Source organism: Mastomys coucha, unplaced genomic scaffold, assembly GCF_008632895.1.
Source record: "Mastomys coucha isolate ucsf_1 unplaced genomic scaffold, UCSF_Mcou_1 pScaffold9, whole genome shotgun sequence".
NCBI lineage: Eukaryota > Metazoa > Chordata > Mammalia > Rodentia > Muridae > Mastomys > Mastomys coucha.
In genome coordinates this window covers 33421602-33440858 of record NW_022196915.1, presented here as the reverse complement: position 1 = coordinate 33440858, position 19257 = coordinate 33421602, and the positions used below count along the sequence as shown (strand labels likewise).

Genomic DNA, 19257 nt, shown 5'->3' with positions numbered 1-19257 from the left:
CTCACGATTTCCTGTCTGCCTACTATTTACTTCTCCAGCCCCAGGCACAGCCCGTGCCCTCAGATTAGCATTGCTGAGTTACACCTGAGGCAGTGCCTGCTCATTCAGTGTTGGGGGGTATTCTGAATTCCTCTAAGGGTCAAAGAAGGCCTTAGTGTCTATGGAACCCCAAACCCTACATCTGAGAAGTGGAACACTAAACAAGCAGGAATCAAGACTATTTTGGTAAAATCTGAGTAGGTCTGAGCAAGTGCCAGCCAACCACACAATAATCCTTCCTCTGTCTCAATCACACCTTCCAGGAAAACATCGGTCAAAGCTGGAAAACACTCCTTTAAATCACCTTCAGAGATCCTCAAGAGTGTACTGTAGGGTAAAAAAGCAAAGCCCAGGCATCAGATGCCACTTAAGGGAGCCTGAAGCATTGCATTCTCCCAATGCAAGATCTCCCATCTGCCTAGCTTTTCTGTTTAAGCATCAGGTGGGGGTTTTGGCTGCTGGAACCTGTTGGGGTAGAATTTGCTGAGCTTCACTAAACTTAACTACCTTGATATCTGCAAAGATACAAGTTGCTTTAGGATCTTTGAAAAACAAGTCTTAGAAACTTGCTCGTTGCCAATACCCTTGAAGTGTGGAAATAGGAAGTGTGTGAGTGCTTCCTCCGTCCCAGGCCTGTCTTGCACTTTTCATGCATTAGCTCTAGTCCTGACAGCAGAGGGACGTCAAGCTGAGCAGCTCAAAGAGTCATTGTGACTGACATATTGCTTGTGTGGTATCTGGGGAAGAACGTACTGTATCAGGGTTTTCCGGTTGTTTTTGAGGCAGGTGGCCAGCTCCTCCATGATTTCCCAGCAGCTGCCGATGTCGGGAGTCCCTCCATCTGGGATCGGATGATGATGGGTGACAATTCCATATTGTTGGTAGAGGTCCAGAAGGTTTGGGACTCTATATTTTGACAGTTCCCCTCTGGTGCAGAAAACAAATACGTCTTGGATCCCATAACTCTTTAGTTCCTCTGCCAACAGACCAAGACACACAGACGCGTGCATAAAACAGGACACATTTAAATATGATCAAGAGAGAGAATATGGAATTACATTTTTCAACCAAACTAGTAACAGGTGAAACTTTCTAACTATGAAATACTAATAAAAATATCTGAAACAAAAGCTGATAAGAATTAAACAAGATTGATTTATGAGTAAAATGCTTTTGAGTGAATTTCAGGATTGACTGATGGTATTGATATTCTTACATAAAAACATGTTTTTTTTCCCTTGCAATAAATTGATAGCACTATTTTTAAGTCTCTCCCTCCTACTCCCATGAAATCAGCCATGTTGATACTCAGGCAAGCATCATAAATTATCTCCAGCTCTTAACATTCTTCCCCTGTTCTGCACTGTACCACAGTAATGTGGATTTATTTCTGTTGACTAGATCTTGAGAAAAGAAGACATTAGCTGCACTAACCTTATATGGTTTAGCTCTTTTCATTTTAATAGTGGGAACCAAGAAATATTTCTGTAAGATTTTTTTTTTTCTGGAACTTAAACATATTTTTTCCCTGCCAGGCAATGGTGGCACACACCTTTAATGCCAGCACTTGGGAGGCAGGTGGATTTCTGAGTTCAAGACCAGCCTAGTTTACAGAGTGAGTTCCAGGACACCAGGGCTACACAGAGAAACCCTGTCTCGAAAAACAAACAAAAAATTATTTTTTCTTTTTTTAACTGTGCATATAAATGTATGTCAGGATAGGGGTATATGCACGTGTGTGCAGGTGCCTGTGGAGGCCAGAAGAGGACTTTGTATCCCTGGGATCTGAATTTACAGGTAGTCATAAGCTACCCCATGTAGGCTCTGGGAACTGCATGCTGGTCATCTGCAAAAGCAGTACCCACTTTTAACCACCGAGCCATCTCTCTAGCTTCTGGACCTTCCTTATGGCAGTATTCATTCTGGATTATTTATTTCAAAATAAATAATTCCCAGCCCCAACTGTGGGCATTCATCTATCTAAGTACAAAGTTTTTACAGCTGAGGTATAAAGCATATACCTTATTACAAAGACAGAGAATAAAGATCAAAATGATCTTACTAATTTGCATGATTTTGTATTTTCTCTTGTGTGGATATATATTATACACACATGATATTCCTATTACATGTAATAAATATAAATATAAATATGTAAATATATATTAGGAAAGTAGAGATTATGTGGGGCAAGGAAAGGATCTAAAGAGAGAAGGCAGGCAGAAATGAGGGAAATGTGGCCTAAACATTGTATATTTTTACAATTGTGAAAGAATTTTAACATGTAGTTAAGTTAGTAAAGCTTTCAGAAGACAGAGTAATTTTTCTATAATGTTTTCTGTCCACGTTGGATAGATTCTAATACGGTGGTTACAGATTTTCTTAGAGGACACATCACAGGGATGTTTTAGGTCTTCCCCACCAGGTGTTTTGATATGTTCTATATAAAGGATTCTATGTGTGACTTCATTGTTTAAAAAAAAGTTAATGAAAAAACTAGATCTTTTTATAAAAGCTGATAATAAATTGGAAATTCCAAAATGTGTAATATTAGTTTTGAACCAATGATTTAAATAGTATTTGCTTATAACTTACATGTTCTCCAAGTGGAACATGTAAATATCTCCTATCGTATGTATATCTAATGCAGAACATGTTTATAAATTATACAAGGGCCAATTCAAATATTAGTTTCGTTTCATCCTTTTTGTTTTTGCTATCCTCTTGCTAGCCTGGAGTTTGCTATGTAGACCAGGCTGCCTGCCTCTTTGCTGAGATCAAAGGCGTGCGCTATCGTGCCTGACTTTCTTCTCATCTTTTTGATAGATAAGAAATAAAGTATATTAATCAACTGGTATTCCAGAATAAGTAGCATAAAGTATTATGACTTTAAAAACTCTGTTGGTCAGCATCAAACTGTGGATGTTTATTTCCTGTGTGGTAAAGCTCTTTGTGTTTTAAGTAGGTTACACTATTCCATAAAGTACTGTGGAATTTCACATTTGTTCCTGTCAGGTAACATGCAGGTAGAATGTTGGATGTGATTAGTGGAGGCTGCAGAGGCATGAACATTGTGAGCAAGGCAGTGGTTCATGCTGCCTTGCCCACCTGTGTGCTGGCTATCTGTATCTGATCGAGGATGGATCCCTGGGTTCTCAGCGCGGGCTTAATTTATACTACCACTGCGAAGTCCGCAGGGAACATGCGCTCAGTGTACGGGCACTGCAGTGTGCAGCTTTTCTATTTACATACTTTTCTCCCTCAAACAGGCATAGTCTGTCATCAGAGTTTGCATTCATATCTAGGACTCTGAACAACAAACTGTGTTCAGATAAATGATGAGCCCTTGGCCCATCATAGATACCTCTTCACATTCTAGAAGTTCACAGTTAGAAATGCTGTAAGAATTTTATTTATATGAGAAGAGAATGTAGTTAGGCAGATTTCAGGCTTAAAACAAGACTAGTAGTAGGCTTCTGTCACAGTGAACCTACCTGTATCTTTTTGAATATTTCTTCTAACATCTTTAAATTTACAACCTATAGATAAGGCAAGTAAAAAAACAATCAGTTGTTTACAGTCAGTTGTATAAGAAAGCGTACTTGAACATATAAACAAGCTACTGTAAAAAGTCATTGCATATAGCTATTCATGTTTCAATTCTATTTTAAATGTACATAGTAATTTCTAGACTCTTAGAGACATAGCTGTGGAGATTGGTACATTTTACTGAAGGAGCTCCTGGCCATAGTCTTAGCCTCATTTGTACCTGGCTTTAAATCTCACTGAATTGGGCAAGTTAGAAATGTAGCTCTGGATGCAGAAGGTGTTCCTGAAGGCCTCTCTAAAACAAGCTCACCAGTCTGTATGCACTGAGCCACCTGTCAGCTCACCAAAATCGCCTCTCACATTAACAGGAAGCCACCTGAGTGTCCTTACCTACCTGGAAGAGCACATAAACCAAGAAACTGAGAACAGTTCACTCGTGACAGAGGCAGCCTGCGAAGAAAAATGTATCAAGCTTAGTTTTTAAAATTGTACAAATGGCAGTTGAGCCTGCCCAACAAGAGCGCCTGCCACAGAGTAGGGAAGGCTGCTTTAACATTTTACAGCAGCCACGGACACCAGTCCATAGTCAGATGTGGGGAACAGGAAGGCCTACAATGAGCAAAAGTATGGAAACGGGGACTGACTGACTTCAATGCCAATTAAATCTAAAAGAGCAAGTTAAGAGTTTACCATGAAGGTCATGGTTCCTGAATACTCGACAGGTAGAGCCAGTGACCCTGTGGTATGATCCCAAAAGCTTAGGGCCAGATGCTTTCTAGTTTCGAGATGCTAGAAGGGTTGCATAGACTTGATCAACTGAGTATCCCAGTCCGAATACCTAAAAGTCAAAATGCTCCAAACAGAAATAGTTTTTCGGGTGCTCATGTGATTCTCACAAAAGTTCTGATTTGGCCTATTTCAGACTTCAGAAGCGGAGGTGCTCAGTCAATAGTAACCTTAGTTGAGTGAACTGGAAAATTCCTTCTTAATATTAGTTTTGCAGTGTTAAGCTTTTTTTGGAAAAGCCGCCTAATAGGTATAATTTCATATGAAGAGAACAAGATACCATTTTTTGTTGTCAATATTTTTGATTAAAATGGAAAATGTTTCTAGAACTCAGAGTCCTAGTTTACAATACTCAGGGATAGAGGCTCCCCATCTGTGTGTCAGGAGATGAGTACTGAGAGAAGACAGCCATCACAGAAACAACAGCTGGGATGGGAAACTAGATTTAGTTCTGAAGAAAAGGTAGTACTTATTCGATGACAGAATAAAAGACAATACTCAGTCCTCACTCTTCCTGTGGAGGGGAAGGGATCAGAACTTTAATTTTCTGTGCTGGGGCATGAGTAGATGGTTAAGCCATATCCTGGTAAGACCACTGGCTTTATGGAGATGAGAGGTACCGTTTAATTGCTGGTTGCAGACACCCTGGCATGACCTTAAGTCTCAGGCCGAGACTTGGGAATTGATTAACGGGGAAACCTTGACTGACGTTGGTCCACCTGACTGCACTAAGAACTGCCTAAGGGATTGTTAAGGTCCTGGAGGTCCTAATCTAAAGAATGGATTACAGGAAGGTGAGTGGTTAAGAGTGCTTGGCTGACTGGAAAACGTGCTGTTGGGGCATGACCTTCCCTGGCTACTTCATGTTCCCATTCTACTTGGCTTCCTAGCAACCATAGTCTGAGTTCCTGTGTCCCGCCATGCACTCTCCCTGCTACAGTGGGTGGAAATCTCAAAGATGATGGGCTGAAATGAGCCTTCCTCCCTTCAGTCGTGTATGTTAGGTAGAAATACAGTTATACTCATGTGGCTTTAATTTAAATGGTCTGCTGATAGACGTATCACCATGACCAATAGATCTGTGTATTAAATAGGATTTAACTTACTGATTCATTATTAAATATTCTATTTTAGGCAATACTGTTTCTCTCAGATGCATTTTTTTGTTTTTTGTTTGTTTGTTGAGACAGGGTTTCTCTGTGTAGCCCTGGCTGTCCTGGAACTCACTCTGTAGACCAGGCTGGCCTTAAACTCAGAGCTCTACCTGCTTCTGCCTCCTGAGTGCTGGGATTAAAGCTGTGTGCTACCACCACCCAGATGGTATTGCTGTTTCTCAAACTCTAAAAGAATACATAAATCTTGGTTGGATATCATTTTAAAAACTCCTCCTCAATTTACTTGTAGCTGCAAAGAGTTTTTTTCCCCTCAGTGTCTAAAGGATTAAAAGAGAGAAGTGTAGTTTCATTTCCTATCAGACAATAAAATAAATAATGGAGTAAGAAAACCTCTAAAAGATTAAAACTCTTTAGCTAGCACAGAGAATACTTGATATTTTCAGTTAGAAGCATGACCTTGCCCAAATATGATATAACATCAAATATTATAACTCACCACTGAAATGCTGACATACCATGAAATTTGAATTGGAGTCTGTTCATCGTCAGCAGGTTCTTCGTCTGAAGAATCGAACTCACTTGCTTGTATTGAAAGGGGCTTCAAAAGAGATGCTATATTAAATTACTAAAAGGAACATTTGCATATAATTTCCACATAGCTGATCCGTCATTAAACACCCACTGAATTAATTATTTGCAGTTTTCTCAGTCATTAATCTGGGCTATCAGATCAGCAATGTCAGTAGTAAATTATTACTGTTGACTATTTGATTAATCACAGCACTGTACATTGGGTAGAACTGGACTTAGACCAAAAGAATATCTGGCTCCTGGAACTGGTCCTTGGATAATATCAGACAAGCCACCTAAGTTTATTCTGGATCAGTTTTCCTCAATTCTGAAGTATGGTTTGCCCATTCCGTCTCAAATATTTCTTAGACCTCCTTATTTGTGTGCTCTGAAGACCCATAGCTAAAGAGACAGTGGTGTGCAAGATTACAGAATAGCAAAAGTGTTAAACTAGCAGAAACCGTGTGCTGTAGAGCATAAGGAATGACTGAGCATTTAGGGAGCGAGGAAGGATTTCATAGAGACCATTGAGCTAAGCTTTGATGAAGAAACTGCAGGCTTGTAGGTAGACTGGGAAGTTAAAACAGTCAGTGTGAAAATTCAAGAGCTAAGCCAGGTATGATAGTGCAAGACTTTGATTTCAGCATTGGGGAGACTGAAGCACAAGTTCTAGAGCAATGGTATACATGGCCAGGCTGGCTCAAAAGAAAACACAATATAGGTGGAAGGGTGGAGGATTGTGTATTCAGTAGAGACGACACAGAAGAGACAAAGCTCACCTCCTTTCTAAAAAATAACTCCATATTGCCTAGCAATTGAGTAGACATACAGGTGAGCCATTTTCCCCTATCTTTATGAATTAGTGGATTACAAGAATCCAGATGGACCTTATATGCTGATCTAATAAGCAGGTGTAACTGAGTTCTGGATGCAGTATTTATATGTGGAAGAAAAAAAAATACCCTTCCCACTCCCTAGTTGGAACCATCTGAGATCAGACATTTGAACAATAAACGTATACAAAGCTATCAGTTTAATGAAATTCAAAAGGAGAAAGTATGCTGTGGCTGAGAGATTCCCACATCAATCCAAAACAGGACTGATCTACACCTTCCCAGGCAGCAGTGGACTACTGAGGACTCACTCTTGTGTACCAAAGCAGGCAGACCTTAACAGAGGAAGAAATCGGAGGCTCTGCTTGTATTCAGTGCCTCTATACCAGAGGTCAGAAAGTTCACTTTTCCTCTTCTGACAGTGGAGTCATAGGCAGGAGTGAAGGCCAGCTGACACAGTGGACACAGGACTTGCAAGGGTAACCACCTGACTGCTTGGCTTTCAAGCTCTTCTATAAAAGTCTTGCTGGAGGAACAGGTGATAACTGACTTAAACAATAGACTGGGGTTTCTTTGGATTGCTCTTTGGTATAAAACTCAATGGAAGCCAAATGAAGTCTTTAAGTAGGGTGTCAGCTATGAAGTAGAAACTATATGTCAGGTGGGGCTTCCAACTCATGGCCAAGACCCCTTTTCTTTTTCCTATAAAACCAGATTTTAAGCTTGTGTGACCCATTCACTCCACCCCTCTCAGCCAGGTGTGGATAAACCCTAACAGGCAAGACGTCCCTGCATTCCCTAGGCCCAGGGATTCTGATCTGCAGGAAACAGGATGCAGTGCCAAGAGATTTCTGAGGGATGGTGGCTATCGTGATGTCACCTACAAACGGGGTCGTGACAGCCTTTGCATCTATCTGAGGCATCAAGCCACCTACAAACCCGGCCGTGACAGCCTCTGCATCTGAGGCATTAATCCACCCACAAACCAGGTCGTGACAAGCCTTTGCATCCGAGCTGTCAAGCTGAATGGCTTGGCCCTCTCTGGCAGGGTCGTCATGAGCCCCCGCAGGCGGTCAGCGAACCGCAGTGCCACAGCTCTGCCACTCCGCCTCCGCGACGCGCAGGGCGGTTACTGTGCGAGTCGCACCGCTGGCCGCCCAGCAACGCAGCCGAGGGCCGCCAGCGTCTGTCCCAGTGGCGAGGGTCCTTCGGGCCCCGCCGGCCCCACTTACCGGCTTCATCGTGGGTCGCCACACGCCGTAACCAGTGCCGCCGCCTCGCAGCCTCCACGACGCGGCCCGCGACGAGCCCGCCACCGTCAGCCCATTGGTCCGCCCGCGTGGGAGGTGGCGCGGGGCGTTCCAGCAACCAATCATATCCTCGCTCTGTTTCTTACTCCCGGCCCTGGCTCAGCCTCTGACTGCTCATTGGTTTGGAGGAAGCCTTTGAAAGACGCGCGGAAGGAGGGCCCGGAAGAAAGCGGATTGGCTGGAGGGCTCCGCCCCTCCGCCAGTTGGGGGCGTGGATGTAGCAAGGGGCGGGGCGAAGTGGTTCCCCTTCAAGCCCAGCGTTTTGGAGACTTTCTGGACGGAATTTCCTAATGATACAAGGGTAGGGAGATTTGTCAGGTTTCTTAAAGTTTTCTTTTAAATTGTTTTAATTTTCAGGGCGTGGTGATTGGTGCCAGAGAGCCCTGCATCGGAGGCATCCCTGTGAAAACTATCACTGCAGTCATATGTAGTCTTAGAGATACTATGGAGAATACTAAACAAAGAGCATAGGCTTACTTGACATTGAATGTTCTTCACCATTCCAGGATGTACACAAGCTAATGTGTAGATGAGCCTTCCTGTTCACCAAATAGGAATGTGCTAATATTGTATGAAAAGGAGATAAAATGATACTGGGGGTGTTGGTGGGAGTCGACCTTGGCAGGCTTTTACACAATCAGCGCCAATATAAAACTGCCCTGAGCCTGCTACATGGGTACTAGGAACAGAACTAGGGTCCTCTCCGAGAAGACATGCTCTTTATTGCTGAATCTTCTCTCCAGGAACTCCCCTGCCCCAGCATTCCATTTTCAGTCTTCATTTAGCTGGCTATGGACAGGAAGTCACCTGGAGCAATAGTATCTTGGAATCTGAAAAAAGCAGAAGTTTCCTCTGTTACTCTTATGTCAAAGTCAGTGGGCACAGAGCTACTAGTTAGGGAAAGAAGATAGCACAGTTTGAATAAGAAATCGCATTAGTCAAGGTCCTCCAGAGAAATAGAACTGTGTGTGTGTGTGTGTGTGCGCACACACACATGTGTATAAAATAAATGACTTTGGAATGCTGGTGAGTTCAAAATCCAGTGAGAAGTTAGTGGCTGTTGACTCAAGTTCAAAGGCAAGAAGGCTGTGGGGCGAGGAAGAATCTGTGTTGTAAATGAACTGTGAAAACCATAAGCAAAAGAATCCTCCTTGTGCAAGGAAAAGCTTATCTTTCATCATATTCAGGCTTCCAACTGAGTACCATGGAAGACAATCTGCTTTGCCCAAAGTCTACCAACTCAAATGTAAATTACATCCCCTAATATTCATAATAGTGGTTTCCCAACTATCTGAGCACCTGGTTTAGCCAGGTCAATGCATGTCTTAGTTAGGGTTTCTCTTACTGTAATGAAATACCATGATTGAAAAGCAAGTGAGGGGAGGAAAGGGTTTATTTAGCTTACACTTCTACATTGCTGTTCATCATTGAAGAAAGTCAGGATAGGAGCTCAAACAGGGCAGGAACCAGGAAGTAGGAGCTGATACAGAGGTCGTGGAAGGGTGTTGCTTACTGGCTTCCTTCCCCTGGTTTGCTCAGCCTGCTTTCTTATAGAAGGAAGGACCACCAGCCTAGGGATGGCACCACACACCATAGACTCGACTCCCCACCCCCCCCATGGATCACTAACTGAGAAAATTCCTTATAGCTGGATCTCATGGAGGCACTTCCTCAACTGAGGCTCCTTCCTCCCTGATGACTCTAGCTTGTGTCAAGTTGACACATAAAACAGGCTAGTACAGTGCACAACATGAACATGGAGACCCTCTGGGATTTTAGATTCATGCTTTCCATATTGGCTGCTCATTTCCAAAAATCGAAGATTAAGTTAGAATAACAAAGCAAGAAATGCTACTTTGTAGATACTCTCTTTTAATATAAATCTGCTTCCTTAGATAATATTGCAATAGACATAGGGAACCGGTTAACACCCACTAAAAAAGTCAATGTTGGACGTAGAATAATATATAAGAGCCTCAATGAGGGTATATAGTTCAAGTATCATCCAGTATTTAAGCTTCTACTTTCTGATATGTGACTAGGATAGTGGGCTCTTTAAGTATAGTGACTTTGCAAAGTTTTAAATAAATTTTCATATATTTCACAGAATAGCAGAATAGCCTGTGTGAAACCATGAAGTAGGGAAAGCGTAGTTGTTAGGACATGGCTTTCTCATAGCGCATCTCCAATCTCATCATCTCAGAGGTTCGTCAGGCTGAAACATCTGCCACATTCCGTTTACTCCCAGGACACCGAGAGGTGAGCAGAGCCAGGAAGTGGGACATATGGGATGACAAGATACACACGAGGTGTGATGAGAAACAGTGCCCTGTGTGCGGAGTGAGGTGGGCAAGAGGCTCAGGGATGGGAACACTGGAAGTGTGGGCTGAGGAGGTGACCTAGGGAAGCTGATACGGCAGCAAACCCCACAAACCACACCCCACTTCCAGCCTTACTTGCTTACCCATAAGCATGTATTACTGTTTGAGTCTGAAATATCCCTCACAGGGTCCTGTCCTGGATGCCTCAGCCCAGCTGGCGGCACTGTTCTGGGAAGTTCTAGAAACTCAGAGGAGGGTGTGTATGGAACTGTCTCCTTTTACTATGGAACACTGATGAGTTCAAAAATCCTCATTTGAGGGCATAGATCTCTAAGGGTGGGCATTGGGGTATATGACCCCCTTTCTACTACCAGTGCCCCCCCCCGCATCCTCTCCACCATGGTGTGCATTGTTCTGCTTCTCTATGCCCACTCATGTGACACAATGAAATGTCTGAAAGAGTGAGCCCAAAGAAATCCTCCCTCAAGTTGCCTATGCCAGGTGTTTTGTTCACTGTAAAGCAAAAATAGCTAATACAACACGTCAGTATAGGTTTTAGGAAGTGAGTCCTCCTAAGTTTCTCTCCTTTTTCAAGGTTTATTTCTTCTTACTTTATGTGTATGTATGTGTGTGTGCATGCATCTATGTGCACCATGTACATGTCTTGTGCCCATGAAGGCCAAAAGTGGGCTTTGAATCCACTGAACTCACAGGCAATTGTGAGTTGTCCCAGTTGGGTGCTAGGAAATGAACACAGGTCTGTGAGCACCACAAGAGCACAGATCTGAGCCACCTGTCTAGTGCCATCAGCTTGTTTCTCTGCCGGTCAGTCGCATCCTGAACTGAAGCATTCGAGTCACCCGATCTTCCTTGGCTTAGTGAAGGTAGTAGGTGTTAGTTATAGATCTGTGTAGATGGCACAAGTGAGCTGAGAGAATTCTCTCACCCTTCTGTTTCCTGCCTTGATAAAACAAGACCTGTTGCCATAAGCCTTTGCCATCAGGACTTCCTCTAACTACAGACTGTGTCCTCAAACTATGAACCAAATAAAGCTTTTCTCCTCTAAGTAGGTTTGTCAGGATATTTCATCATAGGAGTAGGAAAAGGAACTAGGAAAGATGCTCTTTAGCAGTTTCTGATAGCATTCTTGTTCCCTGAAACCTCATAAGCCAGGTTTCCACTGCCCGAATTTTCTTGGGATTGTAATCTTCTATACTTCTGCCAGAATGACTGTTGTAAGCACTAGTTACAGCTCTCCAGGGATTTTCTAGTCCGAAGCTGAAAACTGTTCCACGTTGTCTTAGTTAGGGTTCCATTGCTGTAATCAAGGCAATTCTTTTTTTTTTTTTAATTGGTTGTTGGGATTTGAACTCAGGACCTTCGGAAGAACAGTCAGTGCTCTTACCCACTGAGCCATCTCACCAGCCCTGATCAAGGCGATTCTTATAAAGGACAATATTTAATTGGGGCTGGCTTACAGTTTCAGAGGTTCAGTTCATTATCATCAAGGCAGGAAGCATGGCAGTGTGCAGGCAGACATAGTGCTGGATGAGCAGAGAATTCTAGATATTGATCCGAAGGCAACCAGGAAAGATTGTCTTCTGTAGGCAGACAGCAAGGGAGTCTCTTCAGCACTGGACAGAGCTTGAACACTAGGAACTCTGAGAGCCTGCCTACTCAGTGATGCACTTCATTCGCACTTCATCCAATAAGGAAGGCCACAGCTATTCCAAGAAGGCCATACCTCCTAATAGAGCATTCAAACCACCACACACATTCTTTCCAGAAAATCTGTTCCATATACCAAAGAACCACACGACCAGGTTTATCATAGCGAGAGCAACTTCTCAGATCCAACTTCCTGGTTAGTTTTCTCATTATCATGACCAAAGTCCTCACAAGAAGCAACTTAAGGAGGAGGGGTTTATTTTAGCATATGTTTCCTGGGAATCATTCCATAATGGTGGGGAAGAGGTGAAGTAGGTAAGGAGGGCAATGGTGGCAAGAGCAGGAGTCTAGCTGGTCACATCCCATCTGCAGTCAGGACTCATTTCCTCTGGGGAGGCTCCACCTCCTAATTGTCCCATAACCTCCCATAACAGTGCAGCTTGCTTTGGACCAAGTGTTCAAACACATGTGTACAGGGTGAGGAGGGATGAGGTGGGGTTCCCATTTAAAGTACAACATTCCACTTAGCCTAAAGGCATGCCATGTTCAACTCTCAGTCAGGACAGAATCCTGAACTTTCAGAAAGCTTGAAACTGAGTTGACAAGACTTCCCACTGCTTTGTTCTGATCATTTATCTCGTGGGCAACCTGGAATAGATGAATTTCTTTTCGGTAACTGTCACCTTTGATTATCAAACTGCCATCAAAGCTACATGACCTGAAGAAAAGAATACTAGAGGTAAGCCATCAATCCATGCAGCAAACCACATCTAATGTTCACCCGAGCTATAGAGGTCACATTCCCAAAGCAGGTTGGATTCCAGCCCACTAGGAGTGGTGGAGGTCACAGGCATTGGGAGGTGTGGCTTCTGGTGGCTGTCACTTGCTTGGAGACAACTGGTTTCTACCTCAGAAGTATAGGGGTAGACAGTTGCTCAATTTCAGATGGTCCTATCAGAGAGTAAAGCCCCTTCCGTGACCATGTCATCCAGTCAGAATCCATAATTACTTCATAGCTTATGTCTCCCCAGAGGACTGTCCCCATCTGAACTGGCTCCCAAGTTAGAATCTTATTCATTGAACCTAAGTTTGCTTACTTTTGAGCAGTGGTTCTCAACCTGTGGGTCGTTGAACCACAGGGGTTGAATATTAGATACCATGCATATCAAATATTAACATTATGATTCGTAACCCTAGCAAAGTTATGTTAAGAAGTAGTAACAAAGTAATTCTGTGGTTGCGGGTCACAACAACATGAGGAACTGTACTAAAGGGCTGCAGCATTAGGAAGGCTGAGAACCACTGCTCTAGGGAGCTCATTACACCTGGTCCTGGAGCTAAAACTCACCGCAGAGCCACTGTCAGAATTTTGATCGGTGGATTAAACAATTACAGCCACAAAACTTTTTTTTTTTTTAGACAGTAACAGAGGACCATAACAAGTTCCAACTCCAAGTGACAAACACTGGAGCTAGCCCCAGGGCATGATAGAGGGAGAGCTGACCCTACCTCTTGCCTGCTGCAGCATTGGGTGAGCTAGCCAGGGCAGTACTGGATAGCTTACCTTAGTGGTGTGGGTACAGGCTGACCAGTTCAGCTACAACCCAGGCCCAGATTTAGGGCTTTGAAATGGCTCACTCCAACATCTATCTACCCCACCCATGAAATGCTGGGAACATGTGAAGGGGCTGATGCTACACATCCCAAGCAGCAGGATATCCATGACACAGGGCGACAACAGATATCCCTGTGAGGTTCTAGTATTGACAGTACGACAGAAGCCAGAGGGCTTGAACCAGACCAATGAGTCATTGCAATGAACATTTGCAAGTAAGAAGTGTGGACAAAAGGGGATACTGTGTGGTACACTGTGACACATGACATCTTCCACAGTGAGATTTTTTTCTTCCTTCTTTTAGGAGTGAGGTTGCAAGGGCAGAAGGTGGTATGAAGCGACAGGGAGATGAATGGGATCGGGGTGCATGATGTGAAACTCACAAAGACTCAATAAAATGTTAAGTAAAAAGAAAAACAAAGTATGTTCACCAGGTCAAGAAGTCTCTAGTCTTTCTGATGGTTGGAGATCTGAGTTTGGGAGTTTATTAGCAAAGCTAAGCAATTCATTAAAAATTCCGGAGTAGAGTCGGAGAGATGATCAGTTGTTAAGAACACTGGCTGCTCTTGTCGATGATTTGAGTTCAGTTCCTACAGTCTCACACCGAGGCAGTTCACAACTTGTAACTCCAGTTCTAGGGGATCTGATGACATCTTTTGGCCTCTGAGAGCACCCACATGTGACATATGTTGATACTGGCACAAATATGTATGTATAATTTTTTTAAAAAAAGTTTTTTAAAAAAGGTTTTAAAATTCTAAGAGTGTCCCTAGCCACTCTCCGTCTTTCCATGTTCTCTCCTCCTTCCTGCTGCTTCAACGAGTAAAAATCCCAGTAAAGCCCCCCAGCTTTGGAGATTGGTTTTGTTTTCCACACTCAGTAGTTTTCAGTTCACCAGTCACCCTTGGAAGGCCACTGTGCTCTTGGGGCATTCTCTCCTTTGCAGTTTTCTCTGATTCAAATGAAGTTACAGGCACAGAATATTTTACATCAATTGTTAGCGTACATCTAGATAACTCAAAGCTATTTATTTTATTTGTCATTTAGGAAAATGGTCTCCCTGGACTTGGTGGGAAATTGTGCCTTCAATGAGGAAGACAGCCGATTCCAAGGCAGATTCCAACAGTAGCATAAGGATGTTGGTTATTGTGGTACAGCACAGTTGGGGTGGAGAAAAGAGTGGCAAAAAGTTTGAATCCCCCCCCCCCCACACACGGTTTATCTAAAGCTTTCATCTCACACTGCAGCCTTTTCATACCTTCAACTGTCGTGGAGGATGATAGATTACCTCAAAACTCCACAGAGAATGTGCAGTTCACACACACACAGGGAAGCAGCTGCTCCGTATGCTGGGGAACTCCCAAGATATCCAGGCATGAAACATGTGTCACCTTCTGCCTTCCAGACTTGCTTTGCCTTTCAAGTGGTTTTTGTTTGTTTGTTTGTTTGTTTTTTGTTTTTTTGTTTTGTTTTGTTTTTTCTTTAGCCATATTTCAGTGAGTCAGGATTGTCTTAGAGCATCCTGCTTGGATGCCAGCTGGATGGGGGCAGGGGTTCCCTATGCTCACTTCAATGCTTACTGATTTGCTGGGATCACCAGGGTTTAGTCGTAGAGTTGCCCTCTTAGCTGTGCTTGATTAGAGTGAAGGACCACAAGCTAAAGCAGAGGAGATCTTATAGAAAGGTGCACAAGGCAAATCCTGGAGGAAATTAGGTCCAGGCTTCCCAGAGATTTCTCCCAGAAATATACACACAGAATATATTTAATTTCCTCATGGATAGGTTTGACACTAATGTGAAAAGTTGTTAACTAAAAACAAAACAAAACAAAAATAAACAAAGAACCACCAAAACAACAACAACAACAAAACAAACTCAATAGTCAATGAGCAGGGTTCTTAGAGGGTGCTGTGCACATAGGCAGAGACGGAAGGTAGCGGGAAGCCTCAGAGGCATAGTGTGCCAATTCGTAGATAAAACCAAACCAAATCAAACCAAACCAAACCAAACCAAACCAAAACACCATCAATAAAACCCAACAAACAACAGGAAACCTACCCTCCTCCTGCTGACGATCTCAAGAGAGGCTCCAGGTCAGCTAATTCCCAGCTCTGTATGACTATGGGAACAAGTTCTCTCTGGGCCTTCTTAGGGTATCTAATGTTCCCTCATTCTAGAACATTCATCTTCTCTCCACTTGGAGTTGTCTCTGATTTCTTTCTTTCTTTTCATCATGTTCTCCATCTTCCCAGAGTGTGCTTGCCCACTTCTCCTGCCCAGGAGTGCCTTTGAATGATATGGAAATGTTACATCCAACTTCAGCAGGCATGAGCATGTGAGCACAGTCCCAATCTATCCTAGCTCTTACCAACTGCAGAGAGGGGAACTCAAGCATTGGTCTCATGGCACGAAGGAACAGAGGGCTAGGGTATAGAATGAGCTTGCTGTGCTCAACTTCCAATGTTCTCTTCAGAGACAGGCCTTTTTGTTGTTTGTTTCTTTTTCTTTCTTTCTTTCTTTTTTTAATACCTCCTGTACTGGCTGGTTTTGTGTGTCAACTTGACACAGGCTGGAGTTATCACAGAGAAGGGAGCTTCAGTTGGGGAAGTGCCTCCATGAGATCCAACTGTAAGGCACTTTCTCAATTAGTGATCAAGGGGGTAGGGCCCCTTGGGGGTGGTGCCATCCCCGGGCTGGAAGTCTTGGGTTCTATAAGAGAGCAGGCTGAGCAAGCCAGGGGAAACAAGCCAGTAAGTAACATGCCTCCATGTCCTCTGTGTCAGCTCCTGCTTCCTGACATGCTTGAGTTCCAGTCCTGACTTCCTCTAGTGATCAACAGCAATGTGGAAGTAAGCTGAATAAACCCTTTCCTCCCCAACTTGCTTCTTGGTCATGATGTTTGTGCTGTAATAGAAACCCTGACTAAGATACCTCCCTCCCCTAAGTTGACACATTTTGTAAACTGTTACTGGAGCACAGTATACCCAACCATTTAGGTATTGATCATGGCTGTGTCTGAGTCTAACAGGACAGCTGAGCAGTTACAGCAGAGGTAGTATGCTCATCTTACAGTTGGGAACTTGACTATCCCACAAAAGCCCAGATGCTGAAGGCTTGCTTCCCTAGCCTGTGGTCCTACTGGGAGGACCCACTCGGGAGTAAACCCAAGGTCGAGGGCATTAGGCCATTTCGAGTGTGCCCTTGAACTGGGTATTGTGACTTTGGCCCCTCCCCCTCTTCTCTCTGTTTCATGGCTGCCGCAGGATGAGCACATCCTATTTTTCTGCACATTCCCACCTGATATACTGCCCAAATACCTCCTCCCCATCCCCTATACCCCCCCCCCCAAAAGCACAAGGTGACTATGGAACTTCTGAAACACTGAACCAAAATAACTCTCCTTTCGAGTTGAATATCACAGGTGATATTTTGCAGTAACAAGAAGCTGATTAACATTGCTGATTAATACATGCAAAACCCAATATTCACAATCAGTGTTTTATAGAAAAGCTTGCCCATGCCTATATGGTATAGAAAAAGACCATGCAATTCTTCATATTACACCACTTTGGGTCTCTGTGCTAAAAAAAACAAAACAAACAAACAAAAAAACCTGTTCGCTTAGACTTAATAGGCTAAAGTATTTCTTCTTGCTACTTGTTTCATTATGGAAGTTCCCATGGAAAGTGACTGGGTCTTAGGTTCTGAAGTTCAGTCCCGTTTTCATCAAGGCAGGAACATGGCAGCATCCAGGCAAGCATGGTGAAGGAGGAGCTGAGAGTTCTACATCTTTATCTGAAGGCTAGTAGACTGGCTTCCAGACAGCTAGGACAAGGGTCTTAAGGCCCAACCCCACACACTTCCTCCAACAAGGCCGCACCTACTCCAACCTCCTAATAGTGCCACTTCCTGGCCCAAGCATGTACAAACCATCATAACATATTATGTAACTTTTTTTTTCCATTCATTCTACTATTGAGTATGTGATGCTTAATCTTCATTAGATTAAGAAGTACCTAGGACATTGGTGAAGCTCACTTTTGGGTGTATCTATGAGGGCATTTCCTGAGATTAACGCATGAAAGAAGACTGGTCCTTAACGTGTGTGGAGCCAGCTGATTGATGGGCTGCAGTCTTGGGCTGAATAGAAAGGGAGAAAGGAGATAGCTCACCAAATGCTACTATTCCTTATCCTTTACTTCCAAAGTATGAAAATGGAGAGGTCCCAGCCCCGCCTCCTATTGCCGTGGACTCTGCTGTGCATTTTATTTATAATTTATTATAACTTTTTAAACTTTGGGTCAAAGTGAATGTTTCTTTCCTCAAGTTGCTTCTGTTCTGTATTTTGTCACAGCAACGACATAAATTAGTAATCCTAAAGTTGCCAAACACTGAGGCTGTGACTGTGGTAAACTTGACCACAGTCAGGTTTGGACCTGGTTTGTGGGAGGTATCTATCCACAGCACAGATCTGGAGCCACAGGTCAGAGGAGCCCTAGGATGCTGTAGACAGAGCTTAACAGACTGCTTTGATATGTTTGTGGAAGACCAGAATGCTGAGAGAAATGGGGACAGTGGGTACACATGAGGGTCAGAGAGCAGTCTGCAGGAATCTGCAATATAGATAAATCAGCATTCTATTCTGGCAAAGAACTGGGATTTGTTCTTCCCATGTCTTGAGAACTTGCTCGGTGCTGAATTGTGATGTATTGAATTGTTTGGTGGAGGAAATTCAAGATAGCGTTACACCTCGGCTGTGCAATGGCTGCTGCTTTCAAGATAGCATTACACCTCGGCTGTGCAATGGCTGCTGCTTCCTGCATGGAATGGAATTACAGTGACAGCTCAAAAGCAGAAATGTGTCAGGAGAGTAGGGACTGGGGAAAATGGCACCAGGATTAACATATAAATTGTCAGTTGGCTAGGACTGGAAGTCTTTTCTCATGCGTGGGAAAAGCCCGACATACAAGACATACAAATGTGAGAGGGGTGGGCGCTATGTAAAAGACCGATAGAGAGACTCATGGCTCGGCACTAGCTAGCCTTTCCCTAGCTAACCAGCCCACCTCTATTCTCAAGAGGAGCGACTTTCTCATTCTTAAGAAACTCTTCTTTTTTATTACCTTAGGTTGTGTCCCTGTTTGTCCTGGAACACAAGAACCTGGAAATTTCAGTCCATGTTCCTGAACTCTCATTTATGCCTAAAACAGAAAAGTCATGATTCATCAAGGAAAGGTGTGTGGAATCTTGTTTGTTTGTTTTGTTTTTTAGTTGAAAATAGATTATTTTTTAAAATATCAAACAGACCAAAAAAAGCAAAAAGCAAAACAAAAGAAGCAAAACCAAAGCACACACACACAAAGAAAATAAATTTTTCTTTCATACAATACCTTCCTCAACTTCATCTCCCTTTTCTTTCATACAATACCTTCCTCAACTTCATCTCCCTCC

The 19257-nt window shown here is 43.3% G+C and overlaps 1 protein-coding gene and 2 long non-coding RNA genes across 7 annotated transcripts in view; 1 reads left to right on the top strand and 2 right to left on the bottom strand.

The window, feature by feature from the left end:
• Cdkn3 (cyclin dependent kinase inhibitor 3) overlaps positions 1 to 8257 on the bottom strand; it is a 10956-nt gene extending 2699 nt beyond the window's left edge. For 2 of the 4 annotated variants that reach the window (XM_031361662.1, XM_031361663.1), the window contains exons 1-5: positions 8125 to 8257; positions 6005 to 6087; positions 3983 to 4038; positions 3534 to 3578; positions 793 to 1015 (exon numbers count right to left, since the gene is read on the bottom strand). In XM_031361662.1, coding sequence (XP_031217522.1) covers positions 793 to 1015; positions 3534 to 3578; positions 3983 to 4038; positions 6005 to 6087; positions 8125 to 8133 — 416 coding nt within the window. In that variant the 5' untranslated portion in view covers positions 8134 to 8257. Of the gene's footprint in view, positions 1 to 792; positions 1016 to 3533; positions 3579 to 3982; positions 4039 to 5985; positions 6102 to 8124 lie in introns of all 4 variants that reach the window. The other 2 variants (XM_031361664.1, XM_031361665.1) reach the window with 2 other exon arrangements.
• Positions 8207 to 19036, top strand: LOC116084592. Of its 2 annotated transcripts, none has more exons than XR_004116173.1 (4): positions 8207 to 8503; positions 10310 to 10461; positions 12749 to 12930; positions 18935 to 19036. It is a non-coding gene; the product is annotated as an uncharacterized LOC116084592 (long non-coding RNA). The 2 variants fall into 2 exon arrangements; XR_004116174.1 differs by lacking the exon at positions 18935 to 19036 and adding an exon at positions 14111 to 14154.
• Positions 8522 to 10740, bottom strand: LOC116084594. The gene is made up of 2 exons (XR_004116176.1): positions 10667 to 10740; positions 8522 to 9032 (listed from the first exon to the last, which is right to left on the bottom strand). It is a non-coding gene; the product is annotated as an uncharacterized LOC116084594 (long non-coding RNA).
• Positions 19037 to 19257: the final 221 nt, after the last annotated feature.